This window comes from Hyperolius riggenbachi, chromosome 1 (assembly GCF_040937935.1).
Source record: "Hyperolius riggenbachi isolate aHypRig1 chromosome 1, aHypRig1.pri, whole genome shotgun sequence".
NCBI classification, from domain to species: domain Eukaryota; kingdom Metazoa; phylum Chordata; class Amphibia; order Anura; family Hyperoliidae; genus Hyperolius; species Hyperolius riggenbachi.
Window position 1 is genome coordinate 661,013,637 of NC_090646.1, and position 18,131 is coordinate 661,031,767.

At 45.8% G+C, this 18,131-nt stretch overlaps 1 protein-coding gene across 2 annotated transcripts in view; it reads left to right on the forward strand.

The window, feature by feature from the left end:
- The window catches only part of ATOSB (atos homolog B), a 127,012-nt gene that overhangs the window by 87,103 nt on the left and 21,778 nt on the right, over window positions 1–18,131 (forward strand). For both annotated transcript variants that reach the window (XM_068252422.1, XM_068252428.1), the window contains exon 4: window positions 17,953–18,005. In XM_068252422.1, the coding sequence (XP_068108523.1) occupies window positions 17,953–18,005 (53 nt within the window). The remainder of the gene's footprint in view (window positions 1–17,952; window positions 18,006–18,131) is intronic.

The following is an 18,131-nucleotide window of genomic DNA, read 5'->3' on the forward strand; positions in this document are numbered from 1 at the left end:
AAATCCAGACTTACCTGGGGCTTCCTCCAGCCCCCCCATAGCGTGCAAGGTCCCCCAGCGCCCCCTTCTTCACTTCCGTGGTCTCTAAAGAATGAACCTCGGATGGGCAGGTTTCTTACAGCGACCGGCGTGATGACTTGCAGGCTGTGTGCCTTCAGCTGAAGTCACCAGATCACCAGGAGCTGGCAGCAGGACCATGGAAGGGACAAAAAGGACGCCGGGGGACCTTGAGGACTACAGGGGACTGGAGGAATCCCCAGGTAAGTCCAGATTCCTTTTAAGGACATGTGCAGCGGCTGTCGTTTGCCGCTTTGAAAACAAAAAATAACGTTTGTATTGTATTTTTTTCTATGCTTGGCGACTGCGTCATGCTGATGGGCGCGCACATCTCTGCATGAATGACGGAGCTGAGCTCCACCATCAGTCCTCCAGCGGTGATCGCCGCTGGGAGACTGTTAGATGGCAAAATCGCAGTCTAATTAACCTGTACAGCGCTGCCATCTAAGGTAGTGCTGTACTGGGGACAGCTGTGTGACACGGCTGACCCCTCTGTAACTGCAGAAGTGATCCGCTGTCATAGGCTGAAGCCTATGACAGCCGATCACGCGGATTGGCTGGCGGGTGGAGGGAGGGGAAAGGTAAAAAAAAAAAAAAAAAAATACATTTTATAAAAAAAAAAAAAAAAAACACTGGGGGAGTGATCAGAGCCCACCAACAGAGAGCTCTGTTGGTGGGCAGAAAAGGGGGGACGGCCCTGCAGCGAGCCTTAAAGCTGCAGTGGCCTATTTGTTAAAAAATGGCCTGTTCTTTAGGGGGGTTTAACACTGCGTTCTTCAAGTGGTTAACGCATAGGTTAGATACAATTTGTCAAACCACCACACACTAATTCTTGGGGAAGTTGGTCTGAATTTTCCAACAAAAATGTTTCAAAAATTAAGAGATTACAAATTTCTTGGTCAAATTAAAAAAAAAAGCCTTTGGATTTTCCTGTACAACCGATCCTTTTCATCGAATTGGGGTGGAATCAAACAGAAAATTGTAACATATGTGGCCACCTAGATAGTCACAACTAAGATGATAAATTGAATGTCTCAACTGAGGGGCAATTGTGCCATGCAATCGCCTGCAGTGCCGCGTAGAATACGCCGGTGAGGGGTCTGCAGTGTGCTGAATCCTAGTTGAGGTCATAGCATTGGGGTTAAAGGACACGCAGGGGTCACACAGAGGTCATAGCATGAGTTGGGGTTAAAGGGCACACAGGGGTCGCACAGTATTGTTCGCATGTGCTGTGCTCAGCAAGGCTATCGAGTTCAGCGCCATTCATAGAGCCAGCCCTAGAAACGCCATTCATACCTCACTGTCCCCGGGCCGCATTGTTCCTCAGTGACATTATCCCTTACCCCAACAATCCAGCACGCTGCATGCTGTCTCTCATTGTGCACAGCCCTGACACAATGCTGTGCTCACCCCCCTGCCATAAGTACCTCTGCTATGCTGATCGGAGAGTGCCTGGGGCAGGCTTTCTCAACCAGGGTTCTGTCCCCTCTGTCACTCCAGGGTCCCCTCCCCCTCATGTCCGCTGCTGCCTGTGCGGTCTCCTGTCCCCTCTGTCACTCCAGGGTCCCCTCTCCCTCATGTCCCCTCTGTCACTCTAGTGCAGGGGTCAATATACTTCAGACTGCTGGGGGGGCCCTTCCCCTTCATGTCCCCTGCTGCCTGTGCGGTCTCCTGTCCTCTCTGTCACTCCAGGGTCCCCTCTCCCTCATGTCCCCTCTGTCACTATACTTCAGACTGCTGGGGGGCCCCTCCCCTTCATGTCCCCTGCTGCCTGTGCGGTCTCCTGTCCTCTTTGTTACTCTAGGGTCCCCTCCTTCTCTCATGCCATCTTTTGTTTACTGTATGATTGTCTCTCTCTGGAATGGGCTCAGGCTGTCACAGTGCATGTCACATGTGTCCCCCTATCACATGGATAGATGTCATGTCACAGAGCGCCTGTCGCACTGTGTTCCCAGCCACCTGGGTGACAGTGTCCCCTCAGTGGATAGACTGATCCGTGTTCTGTAAGGCCATACCAGCTCCTGGGCACACTGCTGCCCCCCTCTGGCAAGGACATGAAGCAGTCCCTCTGGGCACACTGCTGCCCGCCTCTGGCAAGGACATGGAGCGGCCCCTTTGGGCACATTGCTGCCCCCCTCTGGCAAGGACATGAAGCGGCCCCTCTGGGCACACTGCTGCCCCCCTCTGGCAAGGACATGGAGCACACTCTGAGCACACTGCTGCCCCCCTCTGGCAAGGACATGAAGCGGCCCCTCTGGGCACACTGCTGCCCCCCTCTGGCAAGGACATGGAGCACACTCTGGGCACACTGCTGCCCCCCTCTGGCAAGGACATGAAGCGGCCCCTCTGGGCACACTGCTGCCCCCCTCTGGCAAGGACATGAAGCGGCCCCTCTGGGCACACTGCTGCCCCCCTCTGGCAAGGACATGGAGCGGTCCCTCTGGGCACACTGCTGCCCCCCTCTGGCAAGGACATGGAGGACACTCTGGGCACACTGCTGCCCCCCTCTGGCAAGGACATGGAGCGGCCCCTCTGGGCACACTGCTGCCCCCCTCTGGCAAGGACATGGAGCGGCCCCTCTGGGCACATTGCTGCCCCCCTCTGGCAAGGACATGGAGCACACTCTGGGCACACTCGGCCCTGACACAGGAACAATAAGGAATTCTCATCTCTGATCCGACATCTGTTTGCAGTTAGAAGAATCCGCTTTCCGTGAATTCTGGCTGAACTTTCCATACCACTGCCCTGCCGCCACGGCCAAGTGTATAGAGCTGCACGGGGCTCCCCAACCACCGGAGGGACTACAAATCCCAGCAGACCCACACAGCCAACCAGCGGACTACTTATATCGTACGTTTTAGGTTGAAGTGAAAGAGATAGGGAAGGGGCCATTTTTACTCCCATATAAAATCTGCCATCTGCCCAACTGCTGTGCTGACTACAGGGCTATGCTTAGTGTCTGAGTCACACCTGGCATAAGCAGGCAGCCAGCGGGGTCAGGCAGGAGGAAAGAGGACACCCATACAGCAATGTCTGTTCTAAACCCATGCGGACATTTTGATGCAATGTGTAATAATAATCAGGGCTGTGGAGTCGGAGTCGTAGAGTCGGGCAATTTTGGGTGCCTGGAGTCGGAGTCGGGAAAAAATGCACCGACTCCGACTCCTAATGAATTTAAACTGTAATTAAAATAGAAAATATGATAAAATGTTCTATTTCTCAGATAATAGTCATCATAAATAATTTATATATACAGTAATAGCTGTGCTTAGTCCACAAAAATGAAATAAACCAATCAAAATTAGTTACTTGTGCTGCTTCAGTAAAGCAGTCCCCGTATTTTTAAAGTCAGATATACACATCTGATTGTGACTTACAGTATATATAATGTGTACACAGGAATCTCTTATAGATACTAAATAACATCTATGCTGTAAGAATAAAGCCTGATGTGTAGCTGTGTCACTAATAGAGATGGTCAATGAGATGGAAATAATTCTGCGTTGATTCTGATTTATGCAAATGTATGCACTCTCTTTGCTCATGAAATCAAATCATTTGATATGTTGTTAAAATTTGGTTTGGTGACTACGAATTAAATGGTACCTGAGAAGGATGAAAAGAAAAGTTTTATACATACCTGGGGCTTCTTCCAGCCCTCTTCAGACCAATCAGTCCCTCGCTGTCCACCTCCGCCACCTGGATCTTCTGCTATGAGTCCTGGTAATTCAGCCAGTCAGCGCAGTCCGGCCGCATGCCGCTTCCACAGCCAGGAGCATTCTGCACCTGCGCAATAGTGCTGTACAGGTGTAGTACGCTCCCGGTGGTGGAGTGTGTGCATGCGCACTACGCCAGACTGGCTCAAGTACCTGGACTCACAGCAGAAGATCCAGGTAGCGGAGGAGGACAGCGAAGGACCGATTTAGCCTGGAGGCGACTGGAGGAAGCCCCAGGTATGTATAAAACTTTAATTTCATCTGTCTCAGGTTTACTTTGTTACACAGTAGTACTATACTCTACATATGCACTCCTCACAGAGCTGCAGGGAATCCACTGAGAATGTTGTACACATTGAACACAGAGGTGTTGTCTATCACCCATAAACCTTGTTCAGATTGTGCATGAAGAATGTGTAATAGAGGAAGAATCTCCTCATTCCCCTGCAGAGTACCTGCACATCACTCTTACATGTACCCACAGTTACATTGCCTAGGGCCTGATAGATGTTCTTTGTTCTGGTCTATACCTTTTACAAGTACTCTTACCAAGGACTAGTTTTAGTCTATGACTAAAGGGAATAAATATGGCAGTCTCCATATCCTTCTCACTTCAGTTGTCTTTTAAAATTCCTAAGCGTTGGCAGTTAAGAGACGAATTTCATGTTACATACTTTCAATCAACAAGATTGTAATATGCAAATTAGAGGAGTCGGAGTCGGTAGAATCCTAAACTGAGGAGTCGGAGTCGGTGGATTTTTGTACTGACTCCACTGCCCTGATAATAATAATAGGCCTTTAGTCTGGCCACATGGGACGCATTCCTGCCCTATTTCTGTAAACTGCTGAGCTGAAAGCCGATGAGAGCACTAGATGAGCACCCCCCTGAGATTGACAATAGGTGGCACTTGTATATGTATCCCTTTAGTCAACCAAGCTCCATTTAATTTAAAAATGCATGCCAAGAATGTGGCTCATTAAAACAAAACTTCACCTTTACCTCTTCTTTTTACATTTAATTAAGCTTACAGAGGCTTTTCACCCTGCTTCTGAGACCTGCCTGATCACAGGTGTACCAGTCAGATAAGGACTGATGTAAATTATTTTATTGCACACATTAGCAGAGAGCAAATAAATGCTTTCATTAGTGGGGGGCGTTTTGAGGATCTGCTAGCGGTTTTGGTGTGCACTGGGCCTAAATCAGGGGGAGGAAAGATTTTACACAGGGCAAACACTGACTAAATCATCTCTATTAAAGAGACACTGAAGCGAAAAAAAATATGATATAATGAATTGGTTATGTACTATGAATAATTACTAGAAGATTAGCAGCAAAGAAAATATTCTCATATTTTTATTTTCAGGTATATAGTGTTTTTTCTAACATTGCATCATTCTATAATATGTGCAGATTACACAACACTCAGCATTCAAAATGATTCTTTCAGAGCAGTCTGTGAAGTAATGACCTCTCCTCTGCCAGAGGAAAAGTAAAAAATTAACTAACAGTTGAGATAATAAAAGTCAGAAGACAGCCCTCTCCATGACTTTGAAAGTCGTAGAGCTTAATGGCTTTTTTACATAGAGATAACAACTGGAGTTTCTTAACTCTTCCTGTACTGGAAACAATTACACTGATGTATCTGATCTTAATGTTTTATTTCTTAGCTGTGCTACACATACAAATCATAATATCATCATTTTTTTTCGCTTCAGTGTCACTTTAAAGGGAAGGTTCAGGGAGGGGATTAAAAAAATAAAAATAAATTTCCACTTACCTGGGGCTTCCTCCAGCCCGTGGCAGGCAGGAGGTGCCCTCGCCGCCGCTCCGCAGGCTCCCGGTGGTCTCCGGTGCCCGACCTGGCCAGGCCGGCGGCCAGGTCGGGCTCTTCTGCGCTCCATTTCCTGGCACTTCTGCGTCCCACGCCGGCGCGCTGACGTCATCGGACGTCCGCCGGGCTGTACTGCGCAGGCGCAGTAGCTGCATGCGCAGTACAGCCCGGTGGACGTCCGATGACGTCAGCGCGCCGGCGTGGGACGCAGAAGTGCCAGGAAATGGAGCGCAGAAGAGCCCGACCTGGCAGCCGGCCAGGTCGGGTCGGGCACCGGAGACCACCGGGAGCCTGCGGAGCGGCGGTGAGGGCACCTCCTGCCTGCCACGGGCTGGAGGAAGCCCCAGGTAAGTGGAAATTTATTTTTATTTTTTTAATCCCCTCCCTGAACCTTCCCTTTAAGTAATATTTTTTTAAAAATAAGCAATTTTACTCATTACGTTATTTTCACTACAGGTCCTCAAAGTGGTTCCGAGATAAACTTTTACTCATTGCATAATTGTGTTCCTTTCATATAGTTTATAGGGCATTCCTCAAACTAAATACTTGTTTTAAAGAACAAGCGACACCCATGCTAACCTAGAAATAAAACACACATATAAAAGTAGATAAATACTACTTCTACTTACATAACAGATGCATTGTGCTGTCCACATAATGATTCCTGTGAATTTTATAAAGGAAAAGCAGAAAATCCTATTCTAGGCAGTGGCCATCTTGCCAAGCTAATGCTGACATCATATCCTCCCTGACTCTTGTTTTCCCCCTCCCTTCTCTTGCTCATTGTGTATTCATTAGCTGCCCTCCTCCCAGAGTCTTCAGACACTCCCACTGAGGTGTGTACTAGGAACTGCACTGTCCTTTATTTACTTACTTTTATTTACTCTTCCAATCACTGAGTCACCTCAGCCTTGCTTGTAAACACAAGTGATCAGAGGGTGTTTCAGATAAGCAGCTAGGCAGGAAAATAAATGGAAGAGGAATATATTATAGAAAAAAACCTCTCAGCATTCAACTGTTTGGCACTGACTACTAAAGGGCCAGTGCTCCTTAAGTATGTGATCACTCCAAATCATAACAGAAAAAGTTTTGCAAGTTTTGAATGCAGGATTAGCATCTTTATCACTTAATACACTCAGACCAGTTGCTGTTGAAATTTGATTTTTATGGTGACAATACTGCTTGAATACTCTAATTCCCTATAAACTAAACAAGCCTCGCCCACAGCTCCTTTTGTGCCTTGGCGCTGTAGCAAGGGCTTACTAGCCATTGATTTCAGGGGCAGAGGGTAGGAGGAGAGGGGACTGAATTTACACACAGGCAAGCTGATAGCATCTCCAGCCCTCAGCCTGTGAAAATGTGACAATAGAACATGGCTGCCCTCATTGTATCACAGGAATAAATAATCATATACTGTTGATGCTGTTTGCAGCTAGATATGCTGTGTAAACTATCTAAACTTTAGATAAGATATATAGACAAGTTACTTGTTATAGATAGTTTTTCATCTTGGATCCGCTTTAAGCAAGTCATGCTGTCTTGTGTATCGATTTTCCAGTTGGTCTAACCTACTAGAAATCTGTTACTCCCAGCATGACCTGCTGACTGACTTTCGATTTGCACAAACATTCACATTTTCATAAAAAATTAGCTGGCAGTCTAAAGGTGGCCATACATCTAGCAATGATGGGCAGATTCAACCAAGAGATACATTTTCTGTCTGATCGAATTGGATTACAGAGATCTGTCGGCTGCCCATAGACCACAAGCCGCTTCTCAATCGCACAAGAATCGATTGTGAATTGGCCTTGTGATGCTGCATTCCGCCACCTCACCAGCCCGACGCTGTTCCCCTTAAAGGGGAACTGAAGTAAGAGGTATACGGAGGCTGACATATTTATATCCTTTTAATCAATACCAGTTGCCTGGCAGCCCTGCTGGTCTATTTCTCTGCAGTAGTATCTGAATAACACCAGAAACAAGCATGCAGCTGGTCTTGTCAGATCTGACAATAATGTCAGAAACACCTGATCTGCTGCATGCTTGTTCAGGGGCTAAGGCTAATAGTATTAGAGGCAGATGATCAGCAGGTTTGCCAGGCAACTGGTATTGCTTAAAAGGAAATAAACATGGCAGCCTCCATATACCTCTCTCTTCAGTTCCCCTTTAAAGGGAACCTAAACTGACAGGGATATGGATGTTTCCTTTTAAACCATACCAGTTGCCTGGCAGTCCTGCTAATCTTTCACTGCAGTAGTGGCTGAATCACACCCTGAAACAAGCATGCAGCTAATCCAGTCTGACTTCAGTCAGAGCACCTGATCTGCATGCTTCTTGAGGGGCTGTGGCTAAAAGTATTAGAGACACAGGATCAGCAGGAGAGTCGGGCAACTGGTATTATTTTAAAGAGGAAAAATCCATACCCTTCTCAGTTTAGGTTCCGGCAACCACATGGGGCAGGTGTATGTGGATTGTGGGTGAAGCCAGCTGCAGACACGGACAGGTAAGGTATACTGCATCGGGAGCACATTTGACAATGCGGGGGGTTTAGTCAGGTTTGTCGCTCACACCTATATCCCTCGCCATTACCGCCGCACCTGACCGACCACAATGGCCTGACGTCCTGCAGCATGTCTGATGGATACATGTGACAACCCCCAGTGTGCGTGTCGTCCCTGTGCCAGTGTGCAGTGCTGAAGGCTCACCTGTGGCACGCTGGCAAAAACCCCACCTTCCACAGGTGTCCAGCGTCGCGACGAGTGCCTGTACCATGTGACACCAGAGCATGCAGTGACATCACTATCCCGCTAGTGTCATTTGTCACTGGAGAAGGAGGCCTGGATTTGCAATGGCAAGACTGGGATTCCTCCCCCGAATACAATTATCCAATCAGAATGTTGATCGGCCCGCAAAATCTCGCAATGTATGGCTGCCTTAAAGTAAACCTGAGATTAAAAAAAAGAAAAATATATACATACATACCTGGGGCTTCCTCCAGCCCCGTTCAGGCTGCTCGCTCCCTCGCCATCCTCCTCCGCCGCCTGAATTCTCCGCTAGTCAGCCCAGTAATTCAGCCAGTCGGGGGGAACTGTGCATGCGAGGCTCAGCTGCACACATGTCCCCCTCTGGCACTTCTGTCACCAGGAACGTTCTGCGCATGCGCAGCACTACTGCATAGTCAAAGGACGCAACAGGGAGCACGCCCCTAGCAGGGGATCCAGGCAGCCCGGGAGGACGGTGAAGGACTGATGAGCCTGAACAGGGCTGGAGGAAGCCCCAGGTATGTATATATTTTTTTGTTGTACATCTCAGGTACACTTTAAAGGGCTAATAAAACCAATGTGTCAGGCACAGAGAGAGACAGTCGAGGCTTAGCTTCCCTATCTGTGCTGTCACAGGCTGTCCTGTGCTGGGCATTTATAGGCCTGTCCCCATTGTCCTCTCTCCCCTGGAAGCTTCCCCCTCCCCATGTCACAGGTGTGTGAGTGGTGGGCAGGTATGTCAGCATAATGCAGAACAACCTACAGTCCTGCTCAGCAGGGGGGCGGATCAGGGTGAGCTAGCAAGGCTGTCTGATGCAGGGGGTCTCCTCTGGCATGTGGCCCTGTCTGATGAGGAATTGCTGCTGCGGTGCGGCCTGCTGTGGACGTCGCCAGAAACCCCAAACCATGGAGCTGCATCTGGTAGGTGCTTTTTATGCCCTCATATCACTCCTGAAATATTCAGCCTGGAATTACTGACAAATATACATAATTTTCATTTCCGGATAATTAAGGTTTAAAGGGGAACTCCAGCTAAAGATTCAGTTGTTAAATTTGGATACAATTGAGAAGGATAAGAACCATGGCCAGGTTTTTATTGCTGTTCTGTTTTGATTTTTTTTCCATGTTTGGTTGTGAAGTTTTTCTCCCAGTCCCTTAGTATGGGAAATAAGGTGACACATCAGATAGAGGGAGAGAAGCTGTGTTCCTGGGCTGGCAGACTTTTGCTCACTTCCTCTTTACACAGAAAGTGGAGATATCTTTCATGCTGTAACAGAAATGGAAAAAAAAGTCAAGCTTTTTATACTGTAGCATGAGAATGAGTTAAAATCCCCAGAAAGTTTTCATAGGTTTTCATTGCTGTCTTGTATCCTGATTCTGAGATCACCACTCGCAAAGCTCCAAGGAAGTCCTAGAGACAAAGTTAGAGGTAAAAGAGACACAGACAGAAAAAAAACCTTTTTTTAAATTTGTTTTTAGAAACCTCGTTCCTAAAGGTGGCTACACACGATACAATAAAATTAATCCGATTTTACAGTAATTCGATAAAAACGATCGTTTCTACAGAAAAATCTAAAGTTTTTTTTATTCGAGTGAAAATTCCATTTGGATTTTCCATATTTTTTTTCCTATTTTTTTTTTTTTTCCGATGGGGAGTGGCAGAAATTTTTGATAATTTTTTTTTTTTTTTTTTTTGTAAGATTGTATGGTGTGTGGTAGACCATTTTGTAATGTAGAGAAGCAAGCAATTTCAGAGTTTTACATAATTGTGGAAAAATTTAACACACGAGTGTGGTGCATTGGTCAGATTTTTGAAATGTTACAATTCAAAAAATCGATTGTAAATCTTGAATTGAAAATAAATGTAAATAATTGTATGGTGGGTGGCCACACACCATACAATTTTTAAAAAATATCTGTTCAATTCAAAAAATAGCAATACATTTTTCTGGCTGATTGTAACATTTCAACAATCTGACCAATGTACCACACACCTATGTTCTATTTGTCCTCAATAAAAATATTATATACAAATTAATAAATTGACAATCTACCACATTCAATTTTCATAAAAATTAATCAGAATAATCCACCATTCCCGATCAACTTTTATCGAATAAAATGGGAAATCCGATCGGATTTCTTGCTCAAATAAAACATTTTCAGGAAATCCGATCTTTTTTTTTAATCGAATTTCCGTGAAATCTGATCATTTTATTGTATCGTGTGTGTGGGGCCACCTTTGGGCTCCAGTTTTGTCACGTGCAGGGCAAGCATCCAGCGCTTCGCAATCAGATTCCGACTGCTTGCGGATCACACAACGCTTGGTACAGTAAAACCGATGGAATTCACAGCAAGCTTTTCCATCAGTGCACTGCGTTTGCGTTGTGATATTTTCCCAATTTCAGTCACCGTCTTGCTACATTTTTCATTTGTTTGAACCAGGGGATGCAGAGGTGACCGCAGCGGGGCCCTTGGACCATAGGAGCCCACCTGGGCCACCCCCTCAAGTGCAGCATTAAAGGGAACCTAAACTGAAAAGGATGTGGATATTTCCTCTTAAAACAATACCAGTTGCCTGACTCTCCTGCGGATCCTGTGTCTCTAATACTTTTAGCCACAGCCCCTGAACAAGCATGCATATCAGGTGCTCTGACTGAAGTCAGACTGGATTACTGCATGCTTGTTTCAGGTCTGTGATTCAGCCACTACTTTGGTCAAAGAGATCAGCAGGACTGCCAAGCAACTGGTATTGTTTATAAGGAAACATCCATATCACTCTCAGTTAAGGTTCCCTTTAACCACTTAAGGACTGCAGTCATAAAACCCCTTAAGGACCAGAGCCTTTTTTTCCATTCGGACCACTGCAGCTTTCACGGTTTATTGCTCAGTCATACAACCTACCACCTAAATGAATTTTACCTCCTTTTCTTGTCACTAATACAGCTTTCTTTCGGTGCTATTTGATTGCTGCTGCGAGTTTTACTTTTTATTATATTCATCAAAAAAGACATGAATTTTGTCAAAAAAATGACTTTTTTAACTTTCTGTGCTGACATTTTTCAAATAAAGTAAAATTTCCTATACATTTGAGCGCGAAAGTTATTCTGCTACATGTCTTTGATAAAAAAAAACCCATTCAGTGTATATTTATTGGATTGGGTAAAAGTTATAGCGTTTACAAACTATGGTGCCAAAAGTGAATTTTCCCATTTTCAAGCATCTCTGACTTTTCTGCGCACCTGTCAGGTTTCATGAGGGGCTAAAATTCCAGGATAGTACAAATCCCCCCCAAATGACCCCATTTTGGAAAGAAGACATCCCAAAGTATTCAGTGAGAGGCATGGTGAGTTCATAGAAGATTTTATTTTTTGTCACAAGTTAGCGGAAAATGACACTTTGTAACAAAACAAAACAAAAAAAAAAGTTTCCATTTCTTCTAACTTGCGACAAAAAAAATGAAATCTGCCACGGACTCACTATGCTACTCTCTGAATACCTTGAAGTGTCTACTTTCCAAAATGGGGTCATTTGTGGGATGTGTTCACTGTCCTGGCATTTTGGGGGGTGCCTAATTGTAAGCACCCATGTAAAGCCTAAAGATGCTCATTGGACTTTGGGCCCCTTAGCGCAGTTAGGCTGCAAAAAAGTGCCACACATGTGGTATTGCCGTACTCAGGAGAAGTAGTATAATGTGTTTTGGGGTGTATTTTTACACATACCCATGCTGGGTGGGAGAAATATCTCCGTAAATGACAATTGTTTAATTTTTTTTACACACAATTGTCAATTTATAGAGATATTTCTCCCACTCAGCATGGGTATGTGGAAAAATACACCCCAAAACACATTATACTACTTCTCCTGAGTACGGCGATACCACATGTGTGGCACTTTTTTGCACCCTAACTGCGCTAAGGGGCCCAAAGTCCAATGAGTACCTTTAGGATTTCACAGGTCATTTTGAGAAATTTCGTTTCAAGACTGCTCCTCACGGTTTAGGGCCCCTAAAATGCCAGGACAGTATAGGAATCCCACAAATTACCCCATTTTAGAAAGAAGACACCCCAAGGTATTCCATTAGGAGGATGGTGAGTTCATAGAAGATTTTTTTTTTTGTCACAAGTTAGCGGAAATTGATTTTAATTGTTTTTTTTCACAAAGTGTCATTTTCTGCTAACTTGTGACAAAAATAAAATCTTCTATGAACTCACCATACTCCTAACGGAATACCTTGGGGTGTCTTCTTTCTAAAATGGGGTCATTTGTGGGGTTCCTATACTGCCCTGGCATTTTAGGGGCCCTAAACCGTGAGGAGTAGTCTTGAAACCAAATGTCGCAAAATGACCTGTGAAGTCCTAAAGGTACTCATTGGACTTTGGGCCCCTTAGCGCACTTAGGGTGCAAAAAAGTGCCACACATGTGGTACCGCCGTACTCAGGAGAAGTAGTATAATGTGTTTTGGGGTGTATTTTTACACATACAGATGCTAGGTGGGAGAAATATCTCTGTAAATGACAATTATTTGATTTTTTTTACACACAATTGTCCATTTACAGAGAGATTTCTCCCACCCAGCATGGGTATGTATAAAAATACACCTCAAAACACATTATACTACTTCTTCTGAGTACGGCGATACCACATGTGTGACACTTTTTTGCAACCTAGGTGCGCTAAGGGGCCTAACGTCCTATTCACAGGTCATTTTGAGGCATTTGGATTCTAGACTACTCCTCACGGTTTAGGGCCCCTAAAATGCCAGGGCAGTATAGTAACCCCACAAGTGACCCCATTTTAGAATGAAGACACCCCAAGGTATTCCGTTAGGGGTATGGTGAGTTCATAGAAGATTTTTTTTTTGTCACAAGTTAGCGGAAAATGACACTTTGTGAAAAAAAAAACAATACATATCAATTTCCGCTAACTTGTGACAAAAAATAAAATCTTCTATGAACTCACCATACTCCTAACGGAATACCTTGGGGTGTCTTCTTTCTAGAATGGGGTCATTTGTGGGGTTCCAATACTGCCCTGGCATTTTAGGGGCCCTAAACCGTGAGTAGTCGTCTTGAACCCAAATGTCTCAAAATGACCTGTGAAATCCTAAAGGTACTCATTGGACTTTGGGCCCCTTAGCACAGTTAGGCTGCAAAAAAGTGTCACACATGTGGTATCGCCGTACTCAGAAGAAGTAGTATAATGTGTTTTGTGGTGTATTTTTACATATAACCATGCTGGGTGGGAGAAATATCTCTGTAAATGACACATTTTTGATTTTTTTTACACACAATTGTCCATTTACAGAGAGATTTCTCCCACCCAGCATGGGTATGTGTAAAAATACACCACAAAACACATTATACTACTTCTCCTGAGTATGGCGATACAACATGTGTGACACTTTTTTGCAGCCTAGGTGCGCTAAGGGGCCCAACGTCCTATTCACAGGTCATTTTGAGGCATTTGTTTTCTAGACTACTCCCCACGGTTTAGGGCCCCTAAAATGCCAGGGCAGTATAGGAACCCCACAAGTGACCCCATTTTAGAAAGACGACACCCCAAGGTATTCCGTTAGGGGTATGGTGAGTTCATAGAAGATTTTATTTTTTGTCACAAGTTAGTGAAAAATGACACTTTGTGAAAAAAACAATAAAAATCCAATTTCCACTAACTTTTGACAAAAAATAAAATCTTCTATGAACTCATCATACACCTAACAGAATACCTTGGGGTGTCTTCTTTCTAAAATGGGGTCACTTGTGGGGTTCCTATACTGCCCTGGCATTTTACGGGCCCAAAACTGTGAGTAGTCTGGAAACCAAATTTCTCAAAATGACTGTTCAGGGGTATAAGCATCTGCAAATTTTGATGACAGGTGGTCTATGAGGGGGCAAATTTTGTGGAAACGGTCATAAGCAGGGTGGCCTCTTAGATGACAGGATGTATTGGGCCTGATCTGATGGATAGGAGTGCTAGGGGGGTGACAGGAGGTGATTGATGGGTGTCTCAGGGGGCGGTTAGAGGGGAAAATAGATGCAATCAATGCACTGGGGAGGTGATCGGAAGGGGGTCTGAGGGGGATCTGAGGGTTTGGCCGAGTGATCAGGAGCCCACACGGGGCAAATTAGGGCCTGATCTGATGGGTAGGTGTGCTAGGGGGTGACAGGAGGTGATTTATGGGTGTCTCAAGGTGTGATTAGAGGGGGGAAATAGATGCAAGCAATGCACTAGCGAGGTGATCAGGGCTGGGGTCTGAGGGCGTTCTGAGGTGTGGGCGGGTGATTGGGTGCCCGCAAGGGGCAGATTAGGGTCTAATCTGATGGGTAACAGTGACAGGTGGTGATAGGGGGTGATTGATGGGTAATTAGTGGGTGTTTAGAGGAGAGAATAGATGTAAACACTGCGCTTGGGAGGTGATCTGATGTCGGATCTGCGGGCGATCTATTGGTGTGGGTGGGTGATCAGATTGCCCGCAAGGGGCAGGTTAGGGGCTGATTGATGGGTGGCAGTGACAGGGGGTGATTGATGGGTGGCAGTGACAGGGGGTGATTGACAGGTGATCAGTGGGTTATTACAGGGAAGAACGGATGTAAATAATGCACTGGCGAATCGATAAGGGGGGGGGGGGGTTGAGGGCAATCTGAGTGTGTGGGCGGGCGATTGGGTGCCCGCAAGGGTCTAATCTGATGGGTAACAGTGATAGGGGGTGATTGATGGGTGATTGATGGGTAATTAGTGGGTGTTTAGAGGAGAGAATAGATGTAAACGATGGATTTGGGAGGTGATCTGATGTCGGATCTGCGGGCGATCTATTGCTGTGGGTGGGTGATCAGATTGCCCGCAAGGGGCAGGTTAGGGGCTGATTGATGGGTGGCAGTGACAGGGGGTGATTGACGGGTAATTGACAGGTGATTGACAGGTGATTGACAGTTGATCAGGGGGGATAGATGCATACAGTACACAGGGGGGGGGAGGGTCTGGGGAGAATCTGAGGGGTGGGGGGTGATCAGGAGGGAGCAGGGGGCAGTTTAGGGACTAAAAAAAAAAATAGCGTTGACAGATAGTGACAGGGAGTGATTGATGGGTGATTAGGGGGGTGATTGTGTGCAAATGGTGGTCTGGGGGGTGGGCAGGGGGGGGGTCTGAGGGGTACTGTGGGCGATCAGGGGGCAGGGGGGGGGCAGATCAGTGTGTTTGGGTGCAGACTAGGGTGGCTGCAGCCTGCCCTGGTGGTCCCTCGGACACTGGGACCACCAGGGCAGGAGGCAGCCTGTATAATACACTTTGTAAACATTACAAAGCGTATTATACGCTTCCTATCCGGCGATCGACGGGTTAACAACCCGCCGGCGCTTCCGATTGGCCGGCGGGTTGACGGCGCGGGTGGGCGGAGCCTATTGCCGGTGGATGCGCGCGCATCCCAGCGCGCGATCCCCGGCCAGAGAGTGCCCCAGGACCTGACGCCAATCTGCGTTACGTGGTCCTGGGGCTGCCACTTTGCCGCCGCCAATATGAAGTAGGCGGTCGGCAAGTGGTTAAGCGGAACTGTCGCGAAAATCTTAAAATTTAAAACACATACGAATAAGAAGTACATTTCTCCCAGACTAAAATGAGCCATAAATTACTTTTCTCCTGTGTTGCTGTCACTTACAGTAGGTAGTAGAAATCTGACAGAACTGACAGGTTTTGGGCTAGTCCATCTCTTCATGGGGGGTTCTCAGTATGGCATTTATTCTTTATAAAGACATTCCCTGAAAATGATTATTACAAAGATGCTGACCAGCCTCCCTGCTCGCTGCACGCTATTTTGGCAGTTGGACGGAGCAACTGCCATTCACTAAATGCTTTTAAAAATAAAGAAAACCCTGAGAACCCCCCTATGAGAAGATGGGCTAGTCCAAAACCTGTCGGTAATGTCAGATTTCTACTACCTATTATTGTAAGTGATAGCAACATAGGAGAAAAGTAATTTATGGCTCCTTTTACTCTGGGAGAAATGTACTTCTCATTTTGTATGTGTTTTAAATTTTAAGATTTTCGCGACAGTTTCTCTTTAGCTCTGCAATGGTGCTATGCTGGTAATGATCACTTCTATATATGCTTTGAATTGTAGTAATCATTAACAAATGGTTCCCCTCCTCTGCTTATATCTCTCATACTGTGGATGTCCTTGCAGATAATCTAGCGCCTGTGGCAAACTCTTAAACTGCCCACTCCCCTCCAGTAAGACCCCCTTGCTCCATAAATAATAACAGCTTCTTTTCTTGCATATATTCATCATTATTAGCTGTTTTGGGCGGATTATTGCAGAAGTTACTTGTGTTTTCCTTAGATACCAGAATTAAGCAGCTGGGTTACCCAACTATCAGAATTTATGTCCTCAGAGGCACAAATCGGTCCCATATAAAAAAATCACAGATAAAAAAATCAAGTATATCTGTATAGGACAGGTAATGAGGAGTCCCTCAGTATACAGTAAGTAGCCCCCCCCCCCCCCCCCCAGTATAGGTAATGGGGTGTCCCTCAGTATAATTAGCCCCTCTACCAGTGTAGATAATGAGGTGTCCCTCAGTATAATTAGCCCCTCCCCAGTGTAGATAATGAGGTGTCCCTCAGTATAATTAGCCCCTCCCCAGTGTAGATAATGAGGTGTTTTTTTTTTTTGTTTTTGTTTTTTTTTTGATACGATCTGATTTTTGATTCCAATTAAAAAAAAACATAGCAGCATGCCGTACTTTTTTTAATCGGAATAAAAAATCGGATAGTTTAAAAATTTTTTGGGGGAATTGCATGTAGTGTGCAAGAGGCCTATAAGTGGTCATGCCTGCCGGCACCCCGCAGATTTGCACTACTTATCCTTATCTTGGGGGCCAAATGTAAAGGACTAGCTATAATACCATATCTGTTTACATTGTGGAAGAGCTGTTATAGTATACTAGGCGACCTAAGCCTGTTTATAAACGGGCTCTGGTCTGTCGCCGCCAACATATTACAGCGCGCCCGCCTGCCGCGAGGCCGCACACGCCCAGCCGTCCTGCGTCCTGTCCCAACAGCGGTCAGTGCAGGACATGCGCAGTAGCGCAGAAGCACTGACACGGGGACATGGGACACAGGGACACTTGCCTTTTATCAGGTAGGATGGTTGTGGATTTACTTTCGGTTTGTAAACTTTTACTGGGATGGACTATCTTCTTGCCGGGGTGTGGGGATTTGAATTTGAATTCCCTGGATTGAGATGTCATTATTGCCACTTTGAACTGGAGGGGTTAATCCATTATCCTGGATCTGCCTAGAGGTAGGTGCAGTTATCATGTGGACTTTTCATTGTTTTAAATGTAGGCAAGGCTTACCCTTAGTTTTGGGTTACTATTCACTTGACTAGCTATGTATGCAGATGTTTGCCATAGAGATTCTCTTTTTGAGTGCAGCTACACTGGTTGGTTCTTCTATTTTTCTAGCGCTGTGATGATGTCACTAGCATCTTTATAATTATACTGGGGCAGCGTTTTATGCCGCCATGGCGGATTTTTTCCTTGCTACCATGCTTGCTGCAAACTAACATTTCGTCCTTGTTGTTTGCAGACCCCATCAGATTGCACCAGCCGGAGGCTAAAGCGAGGACTGCGACTGAAATCGTAAGTGACCCCGTTTATGCTATCGACCATACACACACGTCAAGCAAGATGGTCCTTTGTGGAATGATCCAAATGGCGCACTTGATATATGGCCACAGTGGAACATTTGACAAAGGGCTACCTTGC